Below are 14,559 nucleotides of genomic sequence, written 5' to 3' on the forward strand. Positions count from 1 at the left end.
CAGTACCCAGAATCCTCACTGAGAACGCTCAATTGCAGATGATACGATCTGATGAAGAAAGAGGGTAAACCTCAAACTCTCTGAAGGTATAACTCTCACCATTCCAGCCAGATGTTCCTCATCAGTCACAGTGTGATCACTGCCCTTCAGTACCTGGCATAACCAAGCATGAGCACTCAGTCTCCTAAGCCTGCTTCCTGCATGCTCCTGAGTTCAGTAGTGCAGGACTGGAAGAGGCTGGCTCCCTGATGTGTGAGTCATGCCAGAAAGCCCTGAGATCAACCACAGCCTCACCTGCTTGAGGTCCTGCCCAGCCCTGGTCTGGGGTAGGGACATTCTGATTGACTGGCAGCAGTCACACCCTTTCCCCCCAACTATCAGTGGGACTTCATACAGCACCAGAAAGAAATAGATGTCATCTCCAACAGTGTTTGCCACATCCCATGAGCCTTAATGTGTGATAGTCTTGTTTTTCTTAATTTTTTGTATTTTCTAAGTAATCTTGTTACAGTTTGGATTTCCTCATTGATACAGACTTATTCAGGAGAGGGAAGATATGTGTGTTTAATGTCCTCATGATCAGATATTTAGTTAGGTTTGGATTTGAGGTGCAAATCACCTCTTCAGGTTTTTTTGTCAGGAGAGTATACACCAAGGAACAGAGCCTAAAGGGGTTAAAATTGGCCGGGCGCGGTGGCTCAAGCCTGTAATCCCAGCACTTTGGGAGGCCGAGACGGGCGGATCACGAGGTCAGGAGATCGAGACCATCCTGGTTAACACGGTGAAACCCCGTCTCTACTAAAAAATACAAAAAACTAGCCGGCCGAGGTGGCGGACGCCTGTAGTCCCAGCTACTCGGGAGGCAGAGGCAGGAGAATGGCGTGAACCCGGGAGGCGGAGCTTGCAGTGAGCTGAGATCCGGCCACTGCACTCCAGCCTGGGTGACAGCGCGAGACTCCGTCTCAAAAAAAAAAAAATAAATAAATAAATAAATAAATAAATAAAAAAGGGGTTAAAAATTCAGTTTTGAGTGGGCTCCCTGGTCGTGACGAGTATTGAGAACAAGGCTTGAATGTCAGGTCAGAGTGATGGTTTCTGCTTCCTCCCCAGTTGACAGTAACTGGCCCCAGTGAGGGAACGAGTTGATTTACCCACACGGGGACAAGCAGAGAGGTGGAAAGAGGCCTAACGGGGCTTCTAGAAGGCCCCGCCTAGCCTGCTGGTCATGTGCAGCTAGAAGCTTACTATGAGCCCTTTTTACCCAAGAGCAGGTGGTCCCAGGGAGAAGAGATGGGCCCACTCTGGGTTTTTTACGTTAAAGTTGAGCCCAAAGGATTTTGGACTCTCACTGACTGAACGAGAATATTTCTCCAGCTTGAGAATGAGCAGGTGGGTGCTTGTGGGCCAGGAAAAGAAAGCACTTCATGGGGTGAGGTTAATGGCATTGTGGTCAAAACTGTGACCTGAACAAGCTTTTCTTTCTGGGACTTAAGTTTCCCCCTTTGTTGTCTGATGGGCTGCTAATTTTTGTAAACATTCAGTAAGTCCTGGAAAATTATGAGCACTCTTTTTTTTTTTTTTTTTTTTAGTGGTAGAGATTCCTTGGCATAGATATTAGCCTTGGAAAGTACATTATTCCAATCTTTTATAGTTTCCATTTCTGGACATGTTTCCTGAAAAGCAGCTGCATCTAATTCTCTTTTGGTTGTGACCTACCTTGACTGTCCTGCCCTCCTGGCCCTAAGTCCTACAGCCTCAGGGTGAGCTCTACTGCCTCTAGGCTGCTTTTGATGGGGCTGTCCCTGTACTTGGAGAGTCATTTCCAAATTCCAAATTCTGCTGAAGTGAGAGGGGATCCAACTGTCCTGCCCCCACTTTTCTCTTAAGCTGGAATTATGGTTTTTGCCACTTTCTCCAGAAGCCCCTGATAATTGCTTAACCAAGTCCTATATTTGTTATTTATAGCAGATACTCCTCAAAGTTTGTGGGATGTAGCTAGCACCATTCCTAGTTTTCATTGGTATTTCAGAAGAGGGGAGGTTGATACCCGGGCCTGAGCCAGTCTCTACCTGGAAGTCCCTGGTCATCTTGCCCGCCTGCCGACGGCACTTGCCCCAGCCCACCCTGCCCTGCCCTGCCCTTGAAGTAGCTTCCCCTTTATTTGTTCTCCTCTAGCACATATCTTTGTCTTTCATTCATCTTGTTAATCACCGTGGTGCACATTGTAGTGTTTTGTATAAATATTTATTTAGTAACTCTAGGCATAATTTTTATTCATTTATGTAAGAATTGTAAAAAGATGAGTATTTTTTAAGTGAACAGTATTTTTAATTTACACTTCCATTTAGAAAGGGAGAAGTTAGAATTATATATTCAGATATGGAGCAATCAGTAAATGAGCCTATATCTGTATTTCGTAAGTCAATTTTTTAAATTGACAAGTGAAAATTGTATATATTTAGGTGTGCAGCATGTTATTTTGATATATGTAGAAATTGTGAAATGGCTAAATCAAGCTATTTACCATATGCATTACCTCACATCCTTTTTTTTTTTGTGGTGAGAACACTTAAAATCCCTCTTAGCAATTTTCAGGTAGTTACCATGTTGTACGGTAGATCTCTTGAACTTATTTCTCCTGTCTAACTGAAACTCTGTGTCCTTTACCAACATCTCCCCCAACTCCCGCCTCTGGTGAATACCATTTTACTGTTTCTGTGAGTTTGACTCTTTTAAATAAAATATATAAGTGAGAGCATGAGGTATTCATCTTTCTGTGCCTGGCTTATTTTGTAGGACTGCAGTATTTTGTGTATTAAAATAGAGTACGTGAGGGCAGTTTGAAGAAATTCTTCTGAAGACATTAGGAGCAAAGGAATCTCGGCTCCCAAATTAAGCCACCCTTTGCCAGATAGCTTTTCTTTTTCTTTTTCAAATTGCAGTAAGAACACTTCACATGACGGCTACCCTTGTAACAGATTTTTCTGTGCACAATATAGTATTGCTAACTATAGGTACACTGTTGTACAGCAGATCTCTAGAACTTAATGATCTTGCATAACTGAAGCTTTGTTTTGCTTTTAAGCTTTCTAATAGTCAAGGCAAATGAGATATAAGTAAGATTTCTTAGTTTTGAGCAGCTACTCTTTCCTAGGAAAATGTGTTCAGATTCATCTGTGGATTTAAAATCTAAACTGTTGACTCTCTTTAGCAGCTCAGCTGCATGCATTGGGGCTTTCATATTTCAGTTATTTTAATACATCCTAGAATGAGACTACAGGTACTGAAACTCCTTGAACAACAAGGAATTTGAGTTTTCCTCACCCTGCCTCCTTATCACCATGGAACTCTTCCATTTTCTTTTTATTTTTATTCTTTTTCTCCCTTTTCCCCAATTTTTTTTCTAATTTTTAGATCAACCAAGATGGTATACCTGTTAAATACATAAATGACCAAGAAGGTATTTTCCTGGTTGAAATATCAGAAATATTATTGGCATTTATGAAACCCTAAATTTAACAAAGCTTCTTTACAGAAATTTTCTACCACCCTCATGAAAATGATTTGCCCGAGTTGTAAAGATGTGTTATGAAAGAACTTGAGACTTTTAGGAATTCGGACACTCTTTGGTTTTACATCTAGATATTTGACTTAGAGGAGTGCAGTCTTTAAGTAATGGTCTATTTAAAGTAATTAGCTAACATTTGTGGGTAGGAGGTGACAGAATTGGATGTTACTAATCCTAGCATTATTTGGTAGCATTTTTATGCCTGGCATAACAGTTTTATGAAAATCTTATATGTGAAAAGCCAGTGTGTCTGCTTCAGGGTGAGATGAATTCTGTTGCAGTAGTTGTAATTATACTATGAGACATGTAAAAGAAGCAAAGCAAAATAGAGAAACAGCTGGAGAACACAATTCTGCTTTTCCAAGGAAAATGAACTGAGCAATCTGTTGAGCAGCCTCTGACCCTTGAACCCACTGTGGGCCTACGTGCAGCCTGATGCAAATCAGAAGGATCAGGGAAATGATATCTTCAGGGTGCTCTCTTTAGAGAATCCCTCAGTGGAAGGGCAGGACCCTCAGCATGTCGAGATCTCAGAGTGGAATCCTTCTTAGGGCTCTGACTAGAACGTTCTGGTGAGGCCCTCTGGGAAATAGCCACCAAAACTGCAAACTAACATGTGCTGTGCCTGTTTTTTTTGTCTCCACTCCCATTATAATGGTTGTTCCCACCCCTTTTAGAGACCAACCATTCCTCTTGGCCTTGTCTCTCACCCAAACCACTGTCCCAGCCTCCTAACTGGCCTCTCTCTGTCTCCACTTTTGCTCCCCTATAGTCTGTTCTCCATCCAAAGCACAGTAATCTTTCAAAGAAAGGTAAATCTCCTTACCCAATCATGGCTTATTTGCACTTCGATGAGAGATTGAAACTTCCTGTCTGCCCACCAGGTGCCGCCTGCTGTATCTCATTTTGGTCCTCTGGCCTCAGCTCATTCCCAGCCTCATTCACGTCTTTACTCTTCTTCACACCTGCCAAGCTGTTCCCTCTGTGGGAGCCAGGACTCCCACACCTGCTGTTTCCTCTGCCCGAAACATTCTGCCCCACCTTGTGTCGTTGTTCCCTCTCAGACCTCAATTTGAAACCTCCTCAGAAGGGCTTTTGTGACCACCCTGCTTAATTAGGTGCCTTCTTTCCCAGTGGTTTTCAAAATCTGCAAGGAATGGCTGATTTGTAAATTTCCAAACCATTTGTGGATTGAGGTTTTTCCAAAATATAATGAAGATGCTATAGTCATGTCAAATTGCCGTCAGGGTTTTCAGCACTCACTCTTGTTTTCCGTACTCTTCTCATTGTGGCCTGGTAGCAAACAGTTCAGGCCAACACTGATCTGTAGTTGACACTTTTGTAGCAAGCAGCATTGCTCTGCTGATTACCCTGTGTACATGTCCTTAGAACCAACCATTCTGCAACCCTCTGGCTTTTTGTGGGTGTGTCCCCAGTAGAATGAGCTCCATGATGACATGGATTTTAGCTTGGACTTGTCACTCATCCATCCACAATGCCACGATCAGTGTAAGCACACACAAGATTTGTGTTTAGTCCATGTGGATGCTCCAGCTCCCTGATGTTCCTACCCAGCACAGCCCAGTCGAAGAAAATCATAGGAGCCCTAGGTTGCGTCTCCCTTCTTTCCTGTGTGGATCTGCTTCATCTCCATCTCCTTTTTCAGTCTCTTAGTAATTTTGCTAACTCACTGCATGACCTTAACCAGGGGACTTTAATACCACTTGCCTCCACCTCCATATCTGTGAAGTAGGCATGGTGTTTTCTTCCACTGTAAAATGAAGTAGTGCTTTTGGACACACTTTGTGATCTCCAAAATGCTCCCCTGAGTGGTTTCTCAGATAGGCATTGATTTTATAACTAAAAAACAAAATCCAATTTCCTCCTTGATGTTTTTAATGAGGGAAAGTGCAGTCAGCAAACTTCCTGTAAAGGGCCACATAGTAAATATTTTAAATGTTGCAAGCCACATAAGTCTGTTGTTTTTTCCCCCCAGCTCTTTAAAAATATAGAAACCATTCTGATCTCCAGAGCTGCAGAAAAGCGGGCCAGGGCAAAGATTACCAATCCCTAGTGATAGTCGGAATTGTATTTCTGTGGGACTCAGTAAATTTTATTTTCTGTTTATATGAAATCAGAAATGTGACCTGTAACAGTTTTATTTTTCTTGAACTGGCACTCTTGCAAAACTGTTGATTACTGTATTCATACTTTACACCCCTTGTCTCTTGTTTTTAAATGCATCATAATCACTGATTTTTGGAACAGTTAGTCTCACCACAAAATCATGGTTCTCCAGAGCGGGATTGGTGGTTTTTGTAGGGGAACCCAAAGCATTGTTGCACATTTGAAGACCATTTTGAGCTTGGATGGGCCCTTAGAGCTTGATGATATATCCAAAAGTAGACTCTGATAATAATGCATTTTTGCCTGCCATTCAAAATATATTATGGTCTTAATTTCCTTAAGTTTTTCTCTGATGATTTACTTATTTATAGACATCTGATGAAATCTTCTATTGAATTTAAAGCTGATACAATGTTCTTGTTTCATTTCTTGCTAATAGTCAGATGTGAATTACTACTGGCCAAGTTTTTATAGTATTGTCAACTTTTTAACTGGTTAGTTACAAACCGGCTGTGCTTGGATACAAATCATCTTTTGTAAAAGCCCCTTTTCCTGCCTTCACTGCCAGTATTTCCTGACAGCCATCTCTTGCCTTTCTTATAAACCACCATGTTGCCGATATTCTTCTGCAATGCCACTTGTTTCCTGTGCTTTTTGTTTGTGTGTGTGTGTTTTAAGACAGAATCTCCCTGTGTCACGAAGGCTGGAGTGCAGTGGCACGATCTTGGCTCACTGCAGCCTCCATCTCCCAGATTCAAGCAATTTTTGTGCCTCAGCCACCTGAGTAGCTGGAATTACAGGCATCCACCACCACGCCCAACAAATTTTTTATTTTTACTAGAGACGGAGTTTTGCCATGCTGGTCAGGGTGGTCTCGATCTTCTGACCTCAAGTGATCCACCCGCCTCAGCCTTCTAAAGTGCTGGAATTGCAGGCATAAGCCATTGCACCCGGCCTCCAATGTTTTTTCAATGTTCTTTGGTTGCAAATTTTAGCAAAGTTCTCTGATTGAAATTAACATGGTAGTAGGTCTTAGCAAGTCAAAACCAAAATTGATAAAATAGCACCAGGGTATCCCTAACTTTTTCTTTTTAACTCTAGCTTGCCTTGGGATGGCCAGCTGCTGAATGAGAAACCCGGAACCATGGCGCTATATAAATGCAGATTATTGGCAGTGTGTGATCTGAGCTACAGTATAGTGTGTTAGGAGCGTGGATCTGGGAGCCAACTCTGCCATCTGCCACTTCCTAGCTGTATGATGTCGGGCAACTTTTTAACCACTCCAAACCTCAGTTTCCCCGTCTGTAAAGTTGGCCTAATAAAAGGACCTTCTCCATAGGATTATTGTGAGTTCTAAATAAGTTAATACTTGCCCTCTAAGCATTAGCTGAATTAGTGCCATGTAAGCACTGGTTGTTACTATGTATTAATCAGTCACTTGGCAGGAGCCGGGCAGGTATGAAGAAGAGTAAGGAGGTGAGAGAGGTTGGTAATGAGGGAAGAGGCACTGGCTGAGAGACAAAGTGTGCTTTTTCTGATACATGTTAGTGGATAACATTTCACATGGAAAATTTTATATTTAACTTGCTTTGTCCATTTTAATTTCTCCACAGGCCTTTGTGGAGGCCCAGAATAAGATTACTGTGCCATTTCTTGAGCAGTGTCCCATCAGAGGTTTATACAAAGAGAGAATGACTGAACTATATGATTATCCCAAGTATAGTTGCCACTTCAAGAAAGGAAAACGGTGAGACTGCTTTTACTGAATTTCCTTTTTATTTTCAAAGTAAATGCTTGCTTAAATTGTAAAATACAAATTCCAGATAACTTGTCCTTGTATAAGATTAATTCATTATAAGGAATTAATTTCTATGTCTGAATATGAGAATAATATTTTTGATCTATTACATATTGTCCGAATTGTTAAAATAATGGTTAAGAAATTTAGTAGAGATAGGTCATGTAAAGAAATCTAGATTGTAGGAAATTGTTGTTGTCTTATGGGTAGTAATTGGTGAGACAGGATGATTCATAGACAGCAGTGGAGGTTTGTTTGCCTCCAAATTTAATTATCTTTGACATATACTACTTGGAAACATTTAATTCTGTGTATTTCTTCCATCAAAGAATGGTGAAATGGGTGAATTCACTTCTCTTGTTCCTGTCCCGTTAACACCCACTTACACACGTTTTCTTGATCTTTTATTAAATCTGTTTGGAGCCACTATCACACATTTACTTTAGACTTTCTTCAGCCCTCTGCCATTCTTACACAGAGATCAGCAAAGTAGAGTCTGCCTACCAAACCCTGCCTGCCTACCTGTTTTCATAAATAAGGTCTGATTGGGACACAGCCATGCTTATCGGTTTACGTATTGTCCATGGCTGCTTTTGTGCTGCAGCTACAGGCTTGAGTATTATAGTGGCAGCCTGTATGGCTCACAGAGCCTGAAATATTTGCAGTCTTGCCCTTTACAGAGAAAGTGTGCTGACCTTCCACCATAGCAGCCTCGCTAAGGAAAAGAACCAGAATTTGATTTTAGAAAAGTCTGCTTTCTTCTTCATTTAAAAGAAGAAGTTACTGCTTTATTTGAATATCAGTTTTTATTTTAACACATAAAATGGTCTTTATTTGTCTCTACTTAGCTAATGTGCAGAATTACAGTACATGATTTGAATATGGAAAGCAGTTCCGTTAACAAGCTCTAGGTGGAGAGAAATGATGGGCCCTTTCACCTATGTCCCCACGTCCCTGTGATGGCCAGGTTACAGTTGTACCTTTGTAGGGTTTTGGTTTTGTTTTGGTTTTTGCTTGTGTGTGTTTGGTTTTACTCCACAAATAGAAAACTCCACAGCTAAATAAAGACCATCTCTGTTCCCCAGGTATTTTTATTTTTACAATACAGGTTTGCAGAACCAGCGAGTATTATACGTACAGGATTCCTTAGAGGGTGACGCCAGAGTGTTCCTGGACCCCAACATACTGTCTGATGATGGCACAGTGGCACTCCGAGGTAAGTGCTATACTCAGAGGCCCGTGGAACATCCAAGACCCTCACTTGGAGTTCTGAAGTTAGTGCAGTTGCTTTACCTCTGAAATACCAGGCAGGGTGTGGACCATATTGTAGAACAGATGCACATACAATATCAGGAAAGCTAATTTTTGCACAGTATATTTAGAATACATGAATAGTCACATTCCTCTTTTCCACTCTGATGGCATGAAGCAGAACTGGAGAATAATTCACACTGGACCCAAATTAGCTTCTAAGGCTTCTGGAATCTTCAAGTATCATCATCATTTCCTGTAACATTCCTGAGACATACCTGTGATTAGAAAAAAAATAAGTCATCTTTCATAAGAAATTTAAGCTGTACGAAGAATGCTCCAACTATGAATATTAAACAGGAAAGAATGTTTATCAGATCAATTTCCCTCTTGGGAAGGAAGCGTCAGAGTTTTAAAAATCTAGTTAATTGTCAGCATGTCAGAATTACAAGTAAAAACACACAAATCTTGTAGAAATTGAACAGCTGGGTGTCCTGTTCCCTGAAGATGCAGGTTTAAAGACTAAGTTTGTCCACAGTTGCTGTACATCTCCTGCTTAACTCTGCCCCTAAGGTAACCTCCTCCACAGGCCACAGAGAAGATTATCCCAGGTTTGTGCAGTAAGCAGAGTTCTAGAGTAAGGAACGAAGTTATTCTCCAGTTCTGTGTTTTAATAATTGTAAACTCTACAATGATAATGTCCTAGATGATGTTAGCTCAGCCTTTCCCCTGTAGTATCTTCTGGTTTTGTAGAAAAAAAAAACCATATGATTAGTTATGGCCCTCTAGAATTGAGAAATTGAGACATTGAAGTCCTCTGTAATCAATAAGATGGGAGTTATAGAGCCCCGTTCCATCAGACCTGTGCAAAGACCCTTTTATATCAACACTCCTAACCATGATCCAGTCATTCAGTAGTCCACCCTCCCCTTCCTCTGAATAGGCTGTGTATATAAACAATGATCCTTTATCAAACCAATATTGAAAATAAGACATCAGCCAGCTCAGATTCTTCCATGAATCTGACCGTGTAGTTTTCAGTGAATTTAATACACAGGTTCTGTTGAAGTAACATATCCCATATAGGAATTTATTTAGTTTCTACAAGGATCTATCTTGCAACCCATCCAGAGGGACAGGGTCTTAACTCCCACCCCAATAATGCATTCTTCCAGTGACTTCTTTATGGAATGTTTGCCATGGACAAAGCCTTGATGGGTGAGAAGATAAATTAGGCATGAGACCTGCCTCAAACAGTCATTGAGTTTTCTAAGAGCGGTATTATAGGGAAGTTATCACAAAAGGAGTAAACATTCAGATTCTTTTTATAGTATATGATTTTTAAACATACATTTCAAATCAAAATGTTTAATTTCAATTTTTCTGATAATTTTCTGATATATACACACACACACACACACACACACACACACAATTCAAACACTCCAGTGCTAGGTAGAATAAAAGGTGAATGTGTTTCTTCTTCCTGTCACTTTCTAGACTCTTTTCTGCATTTACATACGTATGAGCCTAGATACTTTATAGGACTTACAATGGTTAATGAGTAGGTTCTGTGAAATTTTAAACTAATTCCTCATTAATTAAAATTCCATGTAAAAGAATAGGAAACCTCTAATAATAGTTGAGCTTCTTAAAATTTTCAGTCCCAAATAACATTTAGCAAACAGCCTAAGAGGAAATCTCTGGTGTCAGAGTCTTCAATAGGAGGTGTTGTATCAAATGCTTTACATACTTCATAATTGAAACAGCTAATATGAAACACAAGTATTTGCCAGGAAACATTCCATAGTGATTAGGACATTCCACCAGGGCCCTAAAGGATTGTACATGATACGACAGTCTATAGACATGTTGCTTTTCCTTTCACAATTTCTTGTGGAATGTGCACGCTGGGCACCTTCACTGCAAACCCTCAGGCTTTATTTACCTGGGCCTGTGATGGTCAGACAGTGTGGACATTAATCCTTGTGCACAGGTAATGCTCCGAAAATGAGGCTGTAACAAGGGATTTTAGATAGTTTGGAATCAATTCCCCAAATTACCTAATGGCTCCAATTTAGTTCTATTATATGGTATGTGTCATAATTCAGTCATTACTCTAAAAGCAGTTTCCTTTTTCTCCTTATTCCCTTTAGAGTATAAATAAAATATGACAGAAGTCTCAGATGAGCTCTGCTTTTAACTGAACTGCCTGTTGCATTATAAAAATTTCAAAATGAAAGCATTTTAGTAGGCATATAATCTAATATTTCATTTTATAGACAAATTAAGACCTGGAGAGGTTAGGAAGCTTGTCTGAGGTTATAAGGGTAATTCTTGTAAAACTTGGGCCGAGCCCCCAGGATTCCTCACTACCAGATTCCTATCCCTTTTGTTGCCACATTCTACCTCCGTGTTACGGAAGAGAGCTTTGTCAGATGGCATAGAGGGCAGTGGAGTTGTGTTCCTATGGTTGTCATTGGATGATTTCTCCTGTGTCCCATAGGTTACGCGTTCAGCGAAGATGGTGAATATTTTGCCTATGGTCTGAGCGCCAGTGGCTCAGACTGGGTGACAATCAAGTTCATGAAAGTTGATGGTGCCAAAGAGCTTCCAGATGTGCTTGAAAGAGTCAAGTTCAGCTGTATGGCCTGGACCCATGATGGGAAGGGAATGTTCTACAACTCATACCCCCAACAGGATGGAAAAAGTGATGGTGAGCGAAGACTTCAGATGAAGCACATTTTTCACAAAATGAAGTGTGACTTCAAGTGACTGAAAAGAGATGCTAAACCCTACGTAGAGGTTGTATGGTCCAGAACCATGTTTCCTCAAAGGGTGTTGTATCAGTTGGCTTTGCTGTGTAATAGACCACACCAAAATGTAGTGGCTTAGAATAGTAACCATTTATTTTTGCTATGAACCTGTGGGTTGGCCAGGTAGTTCTTCTGGGCTTGGCTGAGTTCTAACATGTATCTGTGGTCAGCTGCAGGTCAGTTGGTTCATCTTGGCTTGGCTCTTTTACATATCTGGGGCCTCAGCTGGGATGACCAGCAGACTAGCCTGGGCTTGCTCACGTGGCACCTCAGTAGAATTACAAGATGGGGAGCTGAATGACACAGCCTTCTTAATGCCTAGGCTTGCTCCTGGCACATCACCTTTGCTGCATTCTCTTGGCTAAAGCAAGCCAGAGGGCCATCACCTTTTCAATGGTGGAGAAATAGATACAGGGAACTGTAGAAAATTGGGATCGTTATTACAATCAATCAGTCCCTTATAGATGTGTTATATCTCCTAAGGAGATTATGGAGAAGATGAATTTTTAAACTGAACCAAACTATTTGATGATGTTGAGTGATTATAAAATTTTACTACTGTAGTAATCACATATTCTTCTCTGATCAGAAGTTATAGGTCACCTGTTGGTTGGCATTTATCTTCATGCTTTTCTCCTTGTTACTTCCTGGACACACCTTTATTGTTCTCCTCTTTAATTGCACAAAGATCCTGTTGTGTTCAAAGATTCTCTTTCTTTGCTCCTTCACTTCTAATTTTCCCAGACAGGAAGGGCTATGTACCTTGTACCTTACTGGTACAATGTGTCATTTTCTTCCTTTTGCTACCCCACATTTCAATGTGGTATGTAGCATTTTCTTGTTATGTTAGTTGGTCTTTACAGGTGAGTTTTACAATCCCTGTGTTAGAGATTAGGAGCTTGGGTGCAAAGGCTCAGTAATTTTCTTGAGGGCTGGGGTCTGGCAAGAAGCACAGCTACTCTAGTGCTTTCTGCTGTACATGTTGTCCCCTTATCATGACTTGCTGTATCTTTGTCATCTTTAAATATCCTTGCTTTCTTTTCTGTTTTTTTCCCCCGCAGTTGAATTGGGAATAAGGCTGTAGTGCTTCTCATCTGTTGGCTATGTTTAGCTTTTTCTGCTTTTTGATTAGGCTACATCAAGACCTTTTTTATAAATTCACCAACGAATTACAAGAGGAGCTAAAAGTAGGCTTTTTATTCAAAGATGTTGGCTAAAGAAAGACATCTGTGCTCTGGAAACAAAATTAGCTGCCTGTGTTAAGAGTGCCCCAGAGTTAGAAAATGTTAGTTATTTCCATGTTCTGGGAGACAAAAAAGTATAACTGGCCAATTCATGTTAGAGAACGTTATTACGTTAACTTGTAAAAACCAAAAGTCATTATTTACCATCAGCTTTCAGTGACACAAAATAATAATAATTAGTAATTGTGATAGATAAAAGAAAGCCAACATCTTCTTCCAGCTGTAATTTTGCTTCCCTCTTGTTAGGATCTCAGTAGCCTCTCAGACTGTGATGGGACCCTTAGAAATGAAGCTAAGCAATTCCTACCATGTGCTTCTTACCAGTGTCCCTGAGAGCTCAATGACAATTGCTTAAGTGCCATAAAGCTTGTTTTACATTATGGTATTATCTTACCTTTTTCCCTCCCTTGCCCTGAAAGCTTGGTACATCATCATCATCATGAAAAAAAGAAGTTCAGCCTCAAAGAAGTCTCCAAAATCAGCAAATATGAGTTAATTACTTTCAGTTCGATATTTAACCGATACCTAACCTTTTTTTTTTTTTTTTTTTTTTGAGATGGAGTCTTGCTCTGTCGCCCAGGCTGGAGTGCAGTGGCGTGATCTCAGCTCACTGCAACCTCTGCCTCCCAGGTTCAAGCGATCTCCTGCCTCAGCCTCCCGAGTAACTGGGACTAGTTAGTGCCACGCCCAGCTAATTTGTTTTGTATTTTTGGTAGAGACGGGGTTTCGCCGTATTAGCCATGTTGGTCTTGAACTTCTGACCTTGTGATCCTCCTGCCTTGGTCTCCCAAAGTGCTGGGATTACAGGCGTGAGCCACCGTGCCTGGCCGATACTTAACTTTTTAAAAAGTAAAGTTTAGTTTTTAGAACAGTTTTAAAAGCAAAATTGATAAGAAAATACAGAGACTTCTCATGTACCTCCTGCCCCCACATATTCATAACCTCTCTTATTGTGAACATCCCCCACCAGAGTGGTACATTTGTGTTTCATTGGCAAATCTACATTGACACATCATTATCACCCAAGTTCATAGTTTACTTTAGGGTTTGATTTTGGTGTTGTACATTTTGTAGGTTTGAACAAATGTATAGCGACATGTATCCGGTGTTGTAGTATCATACAGAGTAGTTTCACTTGTCCTAAAAATCCTTTGTGTTCCAACGATTCATTCCTTTCTCTCCCCAATCTTTGGCAGTCACTGATCTTTTTACTGTCTTTATAGTTTTGTCTTTTCCAGAACATACTGTAGTTGGGATTAGACAGTATGTACCCTTTTCAGAAAGGCTTTTTTCACTTACTAATAATACATTTAGGTTCCCTACATGCCTTTTCACGGCTTGATGGCTCCTTTCTTTTTAGTGTTGAATAATCATTGTTTGAATGTGCCACAGTGTATCCATTCACCTACAGAAAGAATGCTCAGTTGCTTCCAAGTTTTGGCACTTATGAATAAAACTTCTATAAAAAGTCTGTATGCAGGTCTTTGTTTGGACACAAGTTTTCAACTCCTTTGGTAAAGGAGCATGATTGTGGGATCATGTTGTTAAGAGTCTGTTCAGTTTTATAAGAATCCTCCAAAACTTTTCCAGAGTGGCTAGACCGTTTTGCATTCCCGCCAGCAATGAATGAGAGTTCCTCTTGTTCCACACCCTGGACAGCGTTTGGTGCTACCGGGGTTCTGAATTCTGGTCATTCTTACAGGTGTGTAGTTATATCTGATTTTTTTTTTTTTTTTTGAGATGGAGTCTCACTCT

At 40.6% G+C, this 14,559-nt stretch overlaps 1 protein-coding gene across 2 annotated transcripts in view; it reads left to right on the forward strand.

The window, feature by feature from the left end:
- PREP (prolyl endopeptidase) overlaps window positions 1-14,559 on the forward strand; it is a 133,677-nt gene that overhangs the window by 18,640 nt on the left and 100,478 nt on the right. For both annotated transcript variants that reach the window (XM_005552253.4, XM_045391289.2), the window contains exons 3-5: window positions 7,309-7,442; window positions 8,579-8,709; window positions 11,251-11,460. In XM_005552253.4, the coding sequence (XP_005552310.3) occupies window positions 7,309-7,442; window positions 8,579-8,709; window positions 11,251-11,460 (475 nt within the window). The remainder of the gene's footprint in view (window positions 1-7,308; window positions 7,443-8,578; window positions 8,710-11,250; window positions 11,461-14,559) is intronic.

This window comes from Macaca fascicularis, chromosome 4 (genome assembly GCF_037993035.2).
Source record: "Macaca fascicularis isolate 582-1 chromosome 4, T2T-MFA8v1.1".
In the NCBI taxonomy this organism is placed as follows: Eukaryota; Metazoa; Chordata; class Mammalia; order Primates; family Cercopithecidae; genus Macaca; species Macaca fascicularis.